Below are 16412 nucleotides of genomic sequence, written 5' to 3' on the forward strand. Positions count from 1 at the left end.
TATCCAGGTCACCAGGGACTTCAGTCCACAGGCCACTGCCCAGCCTTCAATTGCCACCGCCTCCAGCGTCTAGTGGCGAAACTCCTACCATAAGAAAAATGAAACAGAACAAAGTGTTCTGTGGTTCAGCCTCATTTAAGCCTTTAATATTTTGACATTTCAACTTATTGTCTTGTTTCTCAAGAACTTAGAATATAGTTGTTAATATCAGAACAGATGGTCAGCCTACTCTCTTGGATCCTAGAGTTGCTTCCAATTTTCTTATAGTGGTTATTTTCCTCCATTAGAGAGCTGTCCGGGTCCACAAATGAGCCCTGAAGGGCCGACTACAGACTTAGGAAATCAAACCAAACATTAACAGAAGTAGCTTGACCTAATAGGGCAGAGCACTTATGTGAGAGACTCCCTCTTTACTTTTATACTTAAAAAGACATGTGGATAGCAATTACTCTCTTATTTTAAAACTTAGCTCATGTTTGTATCAAAGTATTAGTTGCTTTATTCTGCCTTTTCTTGTTAAAACCAGTATGTGGTGAATGGGCCATTTTCTTTTTATTCTTAGGTTTTATAATAGTCTGTAAAGTTATTATTCCATGTGTTCTTTCTGCTCTATATACCGTGTAGGTCTGCAACAAGATTTTCTTTTTAACTTTTTAGCCAATTTCATTTCTTGTTATAGTAAGAAGCAGTAATTAGGCACCCTGATTTAAGTTGTTCTAATTTATGTTTAAATTGTAATCCTTATACAAACAAAATTGTATTTAACTGCTTTAGCCAAGCACTTGAATGTGTGTTTCAAGCTGTGGAATTTGTTTTACAGCTTCACTGAAAAATTGTTTAATAATGTTATTAAAGGATGGATTCGTGCTGTCACCAGCATCTCAAAGCTGCTGTTTCTTCATTCTTCTGGGCCTTGTCTCCTGTAAATTTATTTCCCATTTTTCATCATTTTACCGTTGTACTCCCCTTTCTCAGATGGGCTGGGAGGTCTGTAAAGGCCTCAGCTTGGAACCTTTTCCTTGTTTTGGGTTTCTTTTTTAAACATTCCTATGATTCTGAGAGGTATTCGGGTGAGTTTGCAGTTCTCCTTTTTATTCAAGGTCTGATTTCTTCTCTGTTCCCCATGGGCAGGTAGCCTAGAAATCATTCTTGCACATGATGATAATCCATCCTATTAAGCTGGCTGATAACCACTATGAAGAAAGGCCAGGGGAATTGTAAATTGTAAGAAAGCTCAATTAAAAAAAGCAGTACCAGTACATGATCACAGCAAAAGTTTGAATTTTGTGGTGTATACTGTGCAGCAAGCACTTGATGTATTATGTTCTTGTGCTTAATCCTTTACAACAGCAACACTGTAGGATGAGTTTGACCTACCTATGTCCTCAACACTAGTAACAATGAAGCTGTAATTCTAATTCAGATATTTCCTGGACTCATATCTTTGTCACGTCATTGTCACATTCTGCTGACTCTTTCAAACACTGATGACCTGACCTTTGAAATGGACATGTATTAACCACATGTCCCTTAATGTCCCTCAGCCTAATGGTGATCAATAGGGAGTGTGGGACACTAGTAGCCTCTCAAAAGGAGTGCTCAGAGTATCTTCTGGTAAGGGCAACTCACCAGTTGCTTCTGGTTGGGAGGACTTCAACCAGGCTAGTCACGTGAGCTCACCTCTCTCCTCCCTCAGGAGCTCTCTAGTGGTACCTTAATATGTTTTCATAGACTATTAATGGGGTGATTATAAATTTCTGATTGGCATTTCATATCTTTGGTGAATGTAGTTGTAGACCATTCAATTTCATCAAAATGTGTTTCCTTGCTTACGAAAATTGTGAGAACCACTGAAAGACTACTTTGTCATCTTTCTTGTGATTACTTGAAGCATTTTTGCTTTCATGGGTGACATACCTTCCTCTTATTTGCATCTCTTTATTATTAATGATGCCTCAGTCAACACTCTGCTGGTCAGCAGTACTGATGAAGGAGAGGGTGATATGTGCACTTGTAGTTAGGCCCACTTCAGACAATAAGGAAAAAGGAAAACTTCCATGCACTTCGTTGTAACATTCATCACCTAAGGACAGAACCCATAAAGAAATCCTATTCTCCAGCCCTAATTTTACTCCTTCTTTGGTAGTTATACAAATCAGAATTTCTCTTCTAGTTATTATCAATTATTTTCCCTTTCCTCATCTTTACAATTCATACATCTAGCAAATGCGCAATTATCTTTGGGTGGCAGAAAGCCAAGAGCACTTGGGAATGTATTTAATCTAGAAACCCAATTTTAGTAATTGAAATTGATCTTTCCATTACCCACCCTTAACCTCCTCAAAATGAAATCTAAAAATAGGATAACAAGTGAATATCACACAATATCTGTAAAATTTGTCAATATAGTATTAAAACTTTAGACATAATTTTATATATTCTCTCTCTTTCAGCAAACCAAGCAAACAACAAAAAATGGAAAAACAAAACACAAAACCAGAAGTCTGCTAAAATTAGTAAAAGAAAAAGAAAAAAAGATCAACGAAAGTAATGTTTGTTGATCTGTCCACATCTCCAGTGTTAGGGTACATTCTATAATATATTCTTCGAGGTCAATCAGAAGGAACCAGTTTCACCATGGAGGCTGTTGGTTGGCTTTTTATTGTTTTGCTTATGTTTTAATTTTCTTTACCAAGATGTTCACATCCTTAAAATTTAATTTTTCTAAATTCAGTACTCATTTTTATTCTATTACTAATGGCATCTGCTTCAGAACTTTCTTAAGAAATTTATCATAATGAGTATTAGTATATGTTTTTACAAAACCATATGAGGGGTCGGCCCGTGGCCGAGTGGTTAAGTTCATGCGCTCCGCTGCAGCGGCCCGGGGTTTTGCTGGTTCGGATCCTGGGCGCGGGCATGGCACCACTCATCAGGCCACGTTGAGGCAGCGTCCCACGTACTACGACTAGAAGGAACCACAACTAAAATATGTACAACTATATACTGGGGGGATTTGGGGAGAAAAAGCAGAAAGAAAAAAACAAACAATCACAAAAACCACATGAAAGTGTTTTATATCTCATTTTCTTTCCTACTCTGTCCCCTTAATTTTCCTGTGTTTCCAACTTCTCCAACTCTTTGAGGGCTTTTCATAAATATGTATAAACTAAAGGTTTTATGTCCTGAAAATTTCGTCTCTTCACTCAAATGCCATCTAAGGGTAAAACTTGGAAAAAATATTTGTCTAAAGGAACTCAGTAGGTAGGAAGAAAGAATAGGCTTGAAAACATAAAGTTTCTTTCTTATCCAAAGCATGTAATAGCTTATTACAATACTTGCAATTGTTATTAGGCTCAATAAAAGAAGACCTTTCTTCTATTTCTACATTACAGATAGTTACACCTACCTACTGCTGTTATTATTGCTACTAAACATTTCTAACTACTATAAATTAGTTTCATTTTATATAGAACTAAAACTACATTTAAAAAATTGTATATTAATGAGAAAATGAAAGGAGAAATAGTCTTCAATTTGAATACATTCTCCCTTTTCGAACTCTTCCAGTAACATACATTTCTCTTTTCTTAGTCCCTGAACTTCATGGAAAAAACAAACCATTGATCACTTATGTGGGGGATTCAACGGTCTTGATATGTAAATGTCAAGATTGTGCTCCTTTAAATTGGACCTGGTACAGTAGTAATGGGAGTGTACAGGTAAGATCAAGTTTCTTTGATTTGAAGAAAACAAAAAAACTTTTATTTCATAAATAATAAGATTATAACAGACTCAGAATTCCTAGGACTCTTTATACTTCTATCTTATTCTTTAATATGTATTCATAAGATAGAACAATGATAAATGGAGTTGTCATTTGATGTTTTTAGCATATTACATTATCTATCTGAAGATACTCTTAATGTTTCATTAGCTGGTACTTTGTTTTTTAGATTTAGCAATTTATTTAAATTCTTTGAAAGGAAGTTAAAATTCACTTTTAGTTGATGAGTTTAGAAATAAGCTCAACAAAAAAGATTCTTTTTTTCTTATCATTCCATGAAAGTAACTGAAAAAAAAGGCAATCTTCTTTTCCTGCTTCTGTCTGGAAACATTTGTGAAAGAATGTAATACAATGGGACCATTTGAGAAAAGAAGGAAAATTTGGTAACTTACTCTTAGGTCTTGGGTTCTCTCAGTAAATGTCCCTGACTCCTTTTGGCCTTCCAGAGACCTAAGGGAAGCCAAATACTTTATATTCCTGTTAAAGAATTAATGGCTATTCGAAGAGCTAATAAGAAAAACATGAGTATTTAAGAAATCATTTCTGACTCTCTTTCTTCCTCCCCAATACCTCTAATAGCAGGGAAATTTAGGCCATTGTTCTTTAGGGGACATTCTTTTATTGCCCTGGTGCTAATGGGCGTTGAAGTTGACGTCCTGTAAAGGCAGGATGTAGTTCTAGAAGGAACTGTACGAGACGGTGGAGATCTTACAAGGAAATATTAAATTGCTTCTTAGACAAAATCAATGCTATTGTAGACTGTTGAAGGATGACAGGGGAAGGACTTGAAATGGAGAGTGACTGATTCTGTGATAACATTGGTTTGATTTTTCAAAGAAATAGCTCCAAATCACTTAGGAGCAGACTTAAACTGTTAATGTTTAGGCTTATCTTCTTACTGATGAGTAGGAAAGGCAGTCATTTTGTGTATATAAATATTTTTTAAAGACATGTAAATTTATCAAAACAAAGACGAATCATGGTATTTGAAATAATAGCCTAGTTTATTTATGCATATGTGATAATAGACAAAAAATAGCCTAAATCTAGTTATATTAAACTTTTAGAATGTAGTCTGTGCTTCTCTTCATTTGCTGTACTAGTTTTCTCTCAGTTTGGCCCTAAGCATGGGCCCTAAGCATTAGAATGTGAAGAAAGTGCCGGGAAGAGGGTGCAGGTCAAAACTTTAGGTCAAGTGTTTTTCAAAATGTAGACCAACCATCTGCATCAGAATCACCTGGAGTGCCCGTTAGACATGCAGTACTTTGATTTATCAGATCTGACTTAGGGAGCATATATTTGTGACAAGCATCACAGGCAATGCTGTGCACAGGGAGCCAGGTTGCCATAATGTTTTTGGCAGATAATAAACTCACAGTTCTCTATCAGATAACCTCCAAGATTATTTGTATGCAGGTTAGCGTTTGTTGAATAGGGGGGTTGAGTGATAGAGCAGTGATGCCATCAAATAGCCCGAGAATAAAATTTAGTTTGAATAGATTAAATAAATCAGCTCCCAAATAGCTTAGTATGACTCTTAAGAGGCTGGGGAAAACCTAGTGACTCTCAGGAGCCAGCTTCCCTGAGAGCGAAAAATTCAGATATGAAAAGACAGATGTGCAGACTACCACATAGACCATGCTCACAGGGAATTTCTACCATTCCTTCTATATCAGCTTCAAAGGCCTGATGATTTCATCCTCCATTCCAGTCTGAGGAACTCCCAGTGTCAGGAGCCAGTGATCTTCCTTTATAACAATGATGAGATTTTGTGGCTTCATTAATAGTCGATGTAATGTTTGTTGCACTAGTGAAGGAGGAAGTAGTTTGAACAACTGGCCAGGTATTAGAATATGAAACCCAGATGGCTGGAATTTTTCTGTATTTTTAATTCTCATATAATATTTACCCATGATGACCTACACACTGTAGATTCATTCAGGGCGAAGTACTTAAAGCAAAGTATACTTTTTGTTTTTTTCCTACCGCTGGGAGATCAAACTCTAAGAAGACTTGAGCGCTGTTATGTATAACTTCTCACAAATTTTAATCTGCCTTTTTCTGGTAAGCACTTTTCTTGGTACTATCTTATAGCTTTCATTCAAAGCTAGATCATTTAGGATATGTATCTTTTATGCAATATAATAGAAATGGGTTTTAATGTCTTCTTATATTAGGTTCCTCTCGACGTTCAAATGAATGATAAGTATGTGATCAATGGAACAAATGCTAATGAAACAAGGCTCAAGATAATGCACATTTCAGAGGAAGATCAGGGCTCTTATTGGTGCCACGCAGTGTTCCAGTTAGGCGAGAGCGAAGAACGCCTTCAACTTGTGGTTCTCAGTTATCTGGTGCCCCTCAAACCATTTCTTGGAATAATTGCTGAAGTGGTTCTTTTAGTGGCTATTATTCTGCTTTGTGAAATGTACACTCAAAAGAAAAAGAAGCAGCCAGGTACGATTTCTTTTTTAGGTAATATTCTCGTGTTCTGACTTGGTACATTACAGTGGCTTTAGAGTATTTGGGAAAAATCTAACTTTGGTATCTGGAGTGGCATTTATGTTAATATCAATGATGACAGTGAGCTGTGAGCTTGTATTGATGGTTTTCTTGTTTCAACTTCCTGAAAAATTTTAGTATTAAAATATACCTTTATTTCTTTTTCCTTTTCTTTGGTGTTACTGGTACCTACACACCAGTGCTTTGGTACTGGAACATTAGAAAGTTCTGTGGTAGCTTAATATAAAAATTCTCAAAGATAAACAATTACTCTTTCACTTCGAATACTCATTTTAAAAAATATTTTGTCAGACATTCTGGAGTGCTTATAAAAGAGATATTGACCTGTCAATTTTCTATTTTTGTAGCCTGTGCCCCATGGATTACAGGTTGAGAAGCCAATGGTCCCCTAAGAAAATTTATCTTACGTTCTGTATTCTTTCCTGGCTTTGTATTAAATTTTTAATAACTTAAATAATTACAAGTCAATCAATCCTGTGTTTGTAAACCCCACGCACTAGACTGTGCTTGATCAAAATCACAGGTCAGGTCTGGAGAGCAGGGAAAGAAGAAGACGTGACAGAGGTGTAGTGTGTAAAGCAGCACGTCTCTCGTTCATTCCAAAGAGGGAAACGGCACAATGCGTTAACTCAGGGGGGAGTTGAATGGAACATCTATACTTTGTAAGAATAATAAAACAATCTTAATAGTTACATTCTTCTTTCGTTACACAGATGATGGGAAAGAATTTAAACAAATGGAACAGCTGTAAGTATTATTTTTTACAGATTAATTTTCACTTGAGTAGAATACAGATAAATGTGAAAGTAAATAAAATGTTTGCAGTTAGGAAAAAAAAGCACAAGAGTATACACGTGTGTGTTATTTTCTGTACACATCTATCTGTGAAGAATGGCATCTGGAATTCGCCTGCCTGCATGAGAATACCCTCCTCCACTTACTTTCATCTCGCTGAGCTTCAGTTTTCTCCTCGACAAAATGGGTTTCATGATAGTATTTACCACATAAGGTTTTTGGATTAAATGATGTTTGATATGTAAAAATGCTTAGCATAGGCTTTGGTGCACAGAAGATATTCAGTAACCATAAGGAAGTATTATTTGTGTAAGCAGTGATACTCCACCCTGTCAATATCTATACGTATATATATTTTTTTGATGAGGAAGATTGGCCTTGAGCTAACATCTGATGCCAGTCTTCCTCTTTTTGCTTGAGGAAGATTGTCCCAGAGCTAACATTTGTGCCAGTCTTCCTCTATTTTGTTTGTGGGACTCTGCCACAGTGTGCCTTGATGAGCGGTGTGTAGGTCTGCAAACCCGCGACCCCTGAGCTGCTGAAGCGGAGCATGCAAACCTAACCACTATGCCACTGGACCAGCCCAAGCCGGGCTATATTTTTGATCACTTAGGATGCTCCTTAAAAGTACAGGGGCTCAGACCTTATTGGATCTCCTGGATCAGAACCTCTGGGATTGGTGCCTGGGCATCTGTATTTTTTAAAATGTCTATCAGTGATCCTGATATTCTGTCTTGTTGAAAATCAGAGGCCTAGAATTCTTTTAGTCATTATTTTTGAAAGAACACAAACTGAGCCGCTAGCTCTCTTACAGCCCCCTCGTTTAGAGGTGAGTATGAGGAGAGCTGGGAGGATAATTGCCAGGGATGTCGTTTGGTTTGGCGAAGCTGGGAGTTCCTGGTTCCTCTAAGTCAAAGACTGAGTGTGGAGTCCAGTGATGGAGGTGCGTGAGACTGAGATTAAGGTCTGAATAACAGAGCCAAGGGCTGGACCATGAAAATGAGGCCAGAATAAAGCTACTGAAAGAGACCTAGGAAATGGGAGGCCTGAGCAACTGTTAACAACACAAAATGGCACTTTCTCTTTCTCAGCCAACAGGAATTCTGGGGAGCGGTTTATAGCCATGGTTAAAGAGCGGGAATGGGGCAGAATGTTGTCATTTAGATTCACAGACATTGTTCAAATAGTTATTTTTACTCAGTCCACCTATGGCAGGTGAAATAAATCAACATGATAAAAGCTTCTAAATTAAAGTCGTAAAATAATTGTATCAGGAGTTCCGTAACCCCGGATAGGAAAAAGACACTGTTGTCTTAGAATCATAGACTCTCCTAGTTGGAAGGAAATTGCACCTCTTTCTGGAGATCTCAGACGTCTTGTTTATATTGATTTGTGCTTTGTATCTTCCTGGTTCCCATGTATCGATTCCCTTTCTTATACTTGGAGTCATATAAAAAACACAGCAGTCATTAGGATATTTCAGACAGTTACAGCCTTGCCCGGGTTCTTCCGTTCTCCCAGCTCAGCCTCCCCAGTGTTTGCAGCCATTCCTTTACAGTCACATTTGGAGGTTGCTCTGGTCTCAGTGCCTTCAGGTTTGTTTAAGACACACTCTGAGGTATGCCAGAACAGTGTGGAGTGGACGATCAATTCTTCATAATTTAATTTTCACTTATGTAGCCTACCCTATTTTAAAAATATTTTTTTAATATTTTTTTCTAGAATAGCGTCAGAGCAATGTCAAACGGATTCAATCTGTAGTATAATCAGTTAACTTTATTTTCATTCATTGGTAATTGGGATATTGCCCCTGGTTTTCTGCATCCTCTACTGTTCTACAGAAATCACTGACAGTGTTTCACTTTTCTCTTTTTTTGGTTATTTCAGTATCTCTGGATTTAATACAAAAATCAAGAGCACATGAACTCATTTAGAGCAACCTTTTACCATGCTCTTTTAGAATTTTTAGTTAGGAGACAAATTTTTCTTGACAGACGATAAATATTATTTATCAATACGTTTTATATATACTGTTTATATATGTGTTTAGATAGTGATTCATAGAGTTTCTGGTGAAAATGATTTTTAAAAATACTACTAAATGTCTAACATCAAAAAAAGCTAGTTACTTCAAATAGTGCAATGTGGAGCTCACTCTCACTTGTTTGATCTACTCAGATATTTAATCCACACAGTCTCCCCTACCTGCTCCCCCCTCCAAATTTTGACATAATTGTTTAGGTGGTTGAATTTATTATCTGGGAGTCATAGCTTAATGTGCTAAGCCTGCTGGGTAAGACTTAGAAGGGTGTTCATCACACACCACTGTGACCTAGTTTAGTCATTCTTGTCTTAAGAATCTGAAGCCCACTTTTGCAGTCTTGCACTGATGCACAATGGATAGATAAAGAACCAAGTTTAACCTCTAATTCAATGTAGTAAACACGTCCAGTTGCAGCACCTGTATCTCACATGTTGGCTGAGCTGATTGGCCATTGTCTTGCATGTGTCAAGACAACATGTAAGTTATAGCCATACACTAAGCCCCCCTTCCTGCTTGGGGAGAAGCAGTTCTCCTAATGCATAAAATAAACAGGCCTTTGTCACTATCATCTGCGGCAACAGTTCCTCTCCAAGCAATGGCATAAAATCAAAATCCACATTATGAGGAAAACATTTTTAGGAAGAACGAATTCTGTCTGTTTTGACCTTTTACATTTGAACCTGATGGCCATGATGTAAATGGTGTACTGACTTAATTATAGGCAGTGTAAACATCTGGTGATTTTTTTTTTTTTTTCCTCACAGGAAATCAGATGATAGCAATGGTATAGAAAATAATGCCACCAGGCACAGAAAAAATGTAAGTTGCTTCCAAATGATACTCCAAATAAAAGGTAAAATTCAGTATACAAAGGCTATCTATTAATCCAGCTCCTTTTTTTTTTTTGGTTTCATAAAAGACCTAGTCATTCACTGTGCTTGAATATGCTTGTTTACAATATTATGGGAGAAAACATATAGTTATACAAAAATAAATGCCATCTTTTTTTCCACCAGAGAACATGTGGCAACCAACCTAAAAGTAAATCTATTGCACTGCCTATATATTGTGTTCTTTTGTCACCACAGGCTAGTTTCTTTTACAGCTTTTCATGTAGTCTCATTTTTGTTCTTTCTCAATTTTTCTGGATTTTCTTATCTTATTCTCATATATTCGCATATATTTGGTGCTATGAACGAATCCACATGAGCTTAATTTCTTTACTGATCAGAATCAAAATTTTCACGATTCATCCAAGTACTTTTCCTGAGTATTGAGAATAGGAACTTTTGGCTTGGGCAGTAGTTTGGATCACCCGCCCAGCACCTTTTGCTTTGCTGAAGTGATCATAAGTTACTACAGAATAACCAGGACATGCTAATTATGTCTCATTATGCTTTATTTAACACAGGAATCTGTGAGCCAGTGAATGAGAAGCATCATGTCAAGACTCACGGGAAGATACAGTTTGTATTTCAGCTTTGTGTATGCTTCCTGTTAAGAACATCTGAGTTTTTATTTTTAAAAGGATGGAAAATTTATGCAACATGCTCAGCAGTAGCTTTGTAAATAATCTATGCTATCAGATCTAAAGATATATTTTCATTCTGTAATTATTTTACATTAAAGCCAGATAAATTGTATTAAATGTATTCTATGAGCTGCAACCCAGGATAATTAATTTCATCCTGATCCTGAAGGGACACAGAGCAGACACCAGCAAAACCAGTTACTAGTACATAGAGCTAATGTCTCTCAAGACCTGTTTATAACCAAAGATTCATTAAAGAGAAAAACTTTGCCATTTATCTTGAAAGTTTTTTTTCCAGTCATGCTTACTATGTCTAGAAGTATTTGTAATAATTTTCATCCCTCTGTCATATTGAAAACTGTGTTCATTAGGAAATGAATACTTTCTACCTTTGCTAATGAAACTCACTCTACAATCTCCACAAGAAAAACGTACTTTTCCTCCAAAAATATTGGTTTAAGGTAAGGAAATAAAACCATACACTTGCCCCAAATCTCCATCACCACAAAAGCAGATTTCCCAATCTTTATTCTACTCATCTCCACTGCTTTCCCACACCAGGCTAAAGTGATTCTTAGTCTTTATGCAGAGCATTTTTTTTAAACCCATGGCTTTGGGATATCTTAAGTCACACCTGGTGTTGACGTTGTAGAGTGCAGACCCATATAGCTATAATATAGCATTGCTACAGGGATGGTCCTGCGAGTCATGGTTTCCTGGTATCTGTGGCTTGATATCTGGTTTCCTGGTATCCAGGGCTGGCCAAACATCTAAAATATATTATTAGAGCTTCACAATACTAGTTCCTTTGTCTGAAATTCAGGACTAAAGTCCTTCTGCTATGTTGTTGCAAATGCCTTACACTTTTCTTCAAAAATAGAATAGTTTCTATTGCAAATATAACTGAAATATTTTACGAAATCACTGTAACCAAATCACATGGAATCTGAATAGACATGCAAGGTTGTCAGTGGCTTTGAATGGAATGTTAAAATCATAGTGCAGGATACTAGATTGGGTTGAAGATGATGACATGAAATCTGTGGGGTGTCCTTGGTGCTGGAGGGTCCTGTGCCCCACCCCCCAGAGTGCAGCAGGGTTCAGAACAATCAGAAGCAAAGAGGGAAGAGTTTGGGATGGGAGCAAGGAGCCCAGAATTCTTGGTAACTAGGAGATTACAGCTGGGAAAAGAATAGTTCAATGATTTGGAAAAAAAAATATAGAAATTTACATGATATACTGGCTGAGAAAATTATAATAAAATTCTGGTAGTAATAATTTTATATGGCATCTTAACAAATGTTAAAAATATTACTAGTATGAATAATACACATAAAGGAGTGACTTGGAAGCTGCTCATTATTTTGTTGCAACAGTATTTTGTGTAAAGCATGTTAACTATATGTACAAGTTTTGTTGAACTAGAATACATCCTTTAAGTAATGGCAGATATTGTTTTATTCTTGGTCTCAGAACCATGAGCCATGCATTTGGTTTGTTTTAATTCATTATTAATTTGATAAAATTATCTTGGGTGATATCTATATGATGACAACAACCAATCAGTTAACTTAATTAATCGAAACAGTTTGAATTCAGTGAAAAATTAGTCAGACCTTCCATTTAACTAAGTCCAATTCAAAACAGTACATTTATGACTGGGTTATATACAAAATCAATGACAATTCGCAGCTCATATGCAGTGTGCCTCCTTCCCATTTCGCCACCACTAATTAGGCTAAATTACTTTTTAAGCAAGAAAAATTGCTGCCCCAAGGTAAAATAATCTGAAATATTTATATAGTAAATCAAATTTTTAAGTGGCAATAATTGCTGTTTTTCTTAGCAAAGTCAATTCATTTCAGTAACTTGAAACAGAAAAAGTACTCGGAAAATTAAAGTTGAATTTTGCCTTTTCAGACTCTCTCTCTCGAGGATTTCTAAAAACTTTCTTCACCACTGTTAGATTAAAAATGGGATACTTCCCTTAGCGAACCTCGTGGAGATGATAAATGGATTAACTAATAATGACCAATTGTAAATTGACTGAAAATACTAAGCAAGCAGAAAAGGTGAAGTAGGAAAACTACTCCACATTTATATATGACACCTTGAGAAATTCTACTAATCTTTCCAGCTAACAGGGTTTGCAGCATAATAAGTAGATTTCATGATGTCTTAAAATTCCCAGATACCTTCCTATTCAGTTTGTGCTCTAATGTAAATCTTCTCCCTTTGTAATCTTTCTCTTTTTCCTCAGTAACTACTTACTCAGGCCAAAACCTAGAAAGTTGTAATATTTTCTTCCCCTCTATCAACTAATACTTATTGTCATGAATCTCTGTTCCTCTGGTCTTCTTAAGAGTTCGTTAATCCACCCTGTGCCTCCCCGACTCTACCCTCGCCAGCTGCAACAGCTAAGGTCTTGATCTTCCTACCTCAGTCTCATCTTCTGTTAATCCTTATGTTCTGCACTGCTGCCCGAGTTACCTTTCTGGAACACAGATCTCAGTATGTAAGTTAATGTGGCAGCTTCCATGCCAAAACTCTGCAGGCTCACCTTTGCCATTTCTTAATATTGCAGTTTTCCAAATTGCTCATCTCTCTCCGAAGTCTTGACTTAGCCTTGACATATAAAGATTCATGCAGAATGCTGTCTCCCGTGTTCCTCCCCATGGACTAACTCAAAGTTTAGCTTTCAAGACTTTAATCTGAAGTTACATCTTGGCAGATCCCTCACACCCAGTGGGCTCTGTACTGTCTTATGTGCTCGAATAACTCCACATTTCTTTGTGTTTAATACCCTGTATTATAAATATGCATTTATTTGTCTCCTTCCTGGATACAGCTTTTTATTTCTGTGTCCTGTACCTACCACAGAGGGGTACGTTAGACATGTCCTGAAATGTGTGTTGAATGGATAAATGTGTAAGTGAAGATCAAAATTTCATAAATTTGAACAATCTAAATTGTGACATCAGAATTGAAACAGCATATTTGAACAGAGATAAGCAAGCTTTTATAGCTTGTGTTGCTCTATTACTTTGAAAAACACATAGTAAAAGAATAAAAAGTCCTGTCAGAGTTTAATAATGCATCAATATCTAGTGAACAAAGGGAGTTCTGATGCCTAAACTACTATACAGGCTATGTTGCTTTCAACTGATTTAAATTCCTGTTGTCTTCTATTTTCCTGGGCAGTACAAATGTTAACCATATTTTATCCTTTATTTTAATAAAATAATGTGTTGACTTTAGGAATTTTAGCAATTGGAGTCCTTTGCACAGCCCTGTAGCGAGTGTTGATATTTCTGCCCACTCCACTAACTTTCTCATTCCTCCTCCCCACCAATACCTTCTAGTCCTTTAGAACATCTCAGAATCCAACTCAAAATTTTATCTTAAACAAAAAAATTTTTTAAAGAGCTTTCATTGTTTAGTTTTGATCACTGAAAGTTTGTCTTTAAACAAATTCATCAAAAGAAAAAAATGTCGGTTCTGCTTGCTTTTTCCCTGGGTCTTCATCTTTGAGGCATTTAAATCGATTTATGCAAAATGAATTACTGAGTATCTACTCTACTTCTTTATAGAAGATGACTCTTTCCTAGTTGAAGAAGGCTATGCAATGAATCAGGGCCTTACTCCCTGTTAGCATTGCTAATCTGTAGGCGGGAGTAAGTTCCAGTATGTGTTCCAGTATTCATGAAAAGGCACAGTGACCTACTTATGGCATGTTCTGAATTAATGTGTATTAAATGAGTGAAAAATAGGTGAATGATTCAATTATTTTGGAGTCTTAAGTTATACATATTTACGTAATGTCTGCTTTGATTGTGATTAATGAACTGAATTTATCCTACTCTAGTATAGATAAAAAGAAAACTGGAATTATGCATAAATTCATGATGCATTCATGACATACGCATTTTTTTCATTTGATATTTACAAATGTGTTTGCACTGAATCTAGAAGGTCAGTTACATGCTCAGTTTGTCAGTTGAGCTCTTTATTGAGGATATATCATATTACTACATAATAATAACTGACATTTGTTGAGCTCTTAGCATGTGACAGGTGCTGAGCTATATGCTTCGAAACGTGTTCTCTCATTTAATCCCCACATCATCTTATGCTCTAGGAACTCTTCTCATAGACTCTTTTATAGACGAGGAGACTAAAGCTTAGAGAGATCAAGTGTTGGGAGCTGGCATTGAAATCCAAGGAGTCCTTCTCTAGAGTTTAGGTTTAACAACCTTGTTGAACGGCCTGGGCCTGCTACTTACATGCTTCTTAAAAAATGAGGCTATTATCTATCAACTTTTTTTTTTCTAATTTTACTCCTTTAGTTGGTCAGTTAAATAATCACTTCCATAATCTTATTCTTAAAGCTCATTGGACCTATGCTATGGCATACTTATGTCCTTGCAGTGGTGCTGGGGAATCAACACACTTTGGAGAGTCTTTTTCCCCTCCCCGCTTTAATTTTACTTCTCAGTAGCTAGTGTGACCATAAAATTTATCATCCAGATGCTGAGAATGAAAGAAGGTGCTATTTCTGATTTCACCAGGACATCAGGCAGAAGTGGACTGCGTGGTCACACTTTTAGCCTGCAGAGGGGAGCTAAGTACTTTCCGGATGCTCTAGCCTACATATAGCAGTAGCATCTGTGGCAAGTTTAAACAAAAAACAGAAATTCACTTTCAGGGAAAGAATTACTTTTAGCAAATGCCAGGTGTGTCTAACTATAAGAAGTGCCTATAATGAGACAATTTAGTAAGCTTAAAGATTTATTACTTTCCAAATGTAATATGATTATGATTTATTATTCAAAAGTGTGATTCATAAATTGTAAGAGAAGCTGGAAAAGAAAGTCATGTTTTTCATGGCCTGTGAAATGAACTGGTCAGTTCTCTCAACTTGCTTATCTTCTTGATTAATGTGTTGCATTAATAATATCTGTGTGATTCTCAATGAATCAGGAATGCCTGATTATGCTTTTGCAATAAAATTTACTTAGGAAATTGGTGAAGATCACTCATGAATAACATTGTAAAAATTACTTTTAATCACATGATTAACCTTTACCATCTATATTTCTTGCTCTTTCATTTCCCAAATGAGAAAATGCCAGGGAAAATTCTTTAGGGTATTAGTTGAAATCTGTATATTATTTTGGTGTGTTATCTATTATTTTAAAGAAATTTTGTTCATAAAAATTGACTTTATTTAATTTGCAATTTATACAAATTCAGACAATGTAACTAACTATAATGGTATTTAATGTTACAATATCATAAAAATATGATTATATTAATTGCTTTTGAATCTTTTAAGATAGAAATTTGCCCATAAACTTTACCTATTTTAAAGTCAAGGACCAGAAATTTATTATGACATATTTCCTAATAAAATTTTCCTTTTTTTGCATATGTGTCTAAATTCTCATTAATGCCTTTCTGTATTATGTAAATAGCACAGAAAATGTCTGTGTTGGAATGTTTTAAAAAACATTTTTTGTTGCATATAACTCAGGATATATCTAATATGCAACCAAATTCAATAAAAGGTACTCTGAATTAAAGATTTAAGTGAGTACTGGAAAATATATTTTCAATTTTCCATTTTTAATAATGGTTTAAAAGTAAATTTAAAGGCACTAGATAATAGAAAGTAATGATTTTTTCCCTTTGTTATACTCATAACAAATTCAAGTTTTGTAAAACAATTCATC

General features: G+C 35.9%; 1 protein-coding gene across 1 annotated transcript in view; it reads left to right on the top strand.

Moving 5' to 3' along the window:
• Positions 1–10957, top strand: part of EMB (embigin) — a 42902-nt gene extending 31945 nt beyond the window's left edge. The window contains exons 5-9 of the mRNA XM_023625673.2: positions 3595–3722; positions 5965–6244; positions 7024–7057; positions 9914–9968; positions 10561–10957. Of these exons, the coding sequence (XP_023481441.2) occupies positions 3595–3722; positions 5965–6244; positions 7024–7057; positions 9914–9968; positions 10561–10578 (515 nt within the window). The 3' untranslated portion in view covers positions 10579–10957. The remainder of the gene's footprint in view (positions 1–3594; positions 3723–5964; positions 6245–7023; positions 7058–9913; positions 9969–10560) is intronic.
• Positions 10958–16412: the final 5455 nt, after the last annotated feature.

Source organism: Equus caballus, chromosome 21 (genome assembly GCF_041296265.1).
Source record: "Equus caballus isolate H_3958 breed thoroughbred chromosome 21, TB-T2T, whole genome shotgun sequence".
NCBI lineage: Eukaryota > Metazoa > Chordata > Mammalia > Perissodactyla > Equidae > Equus > Equus caballus.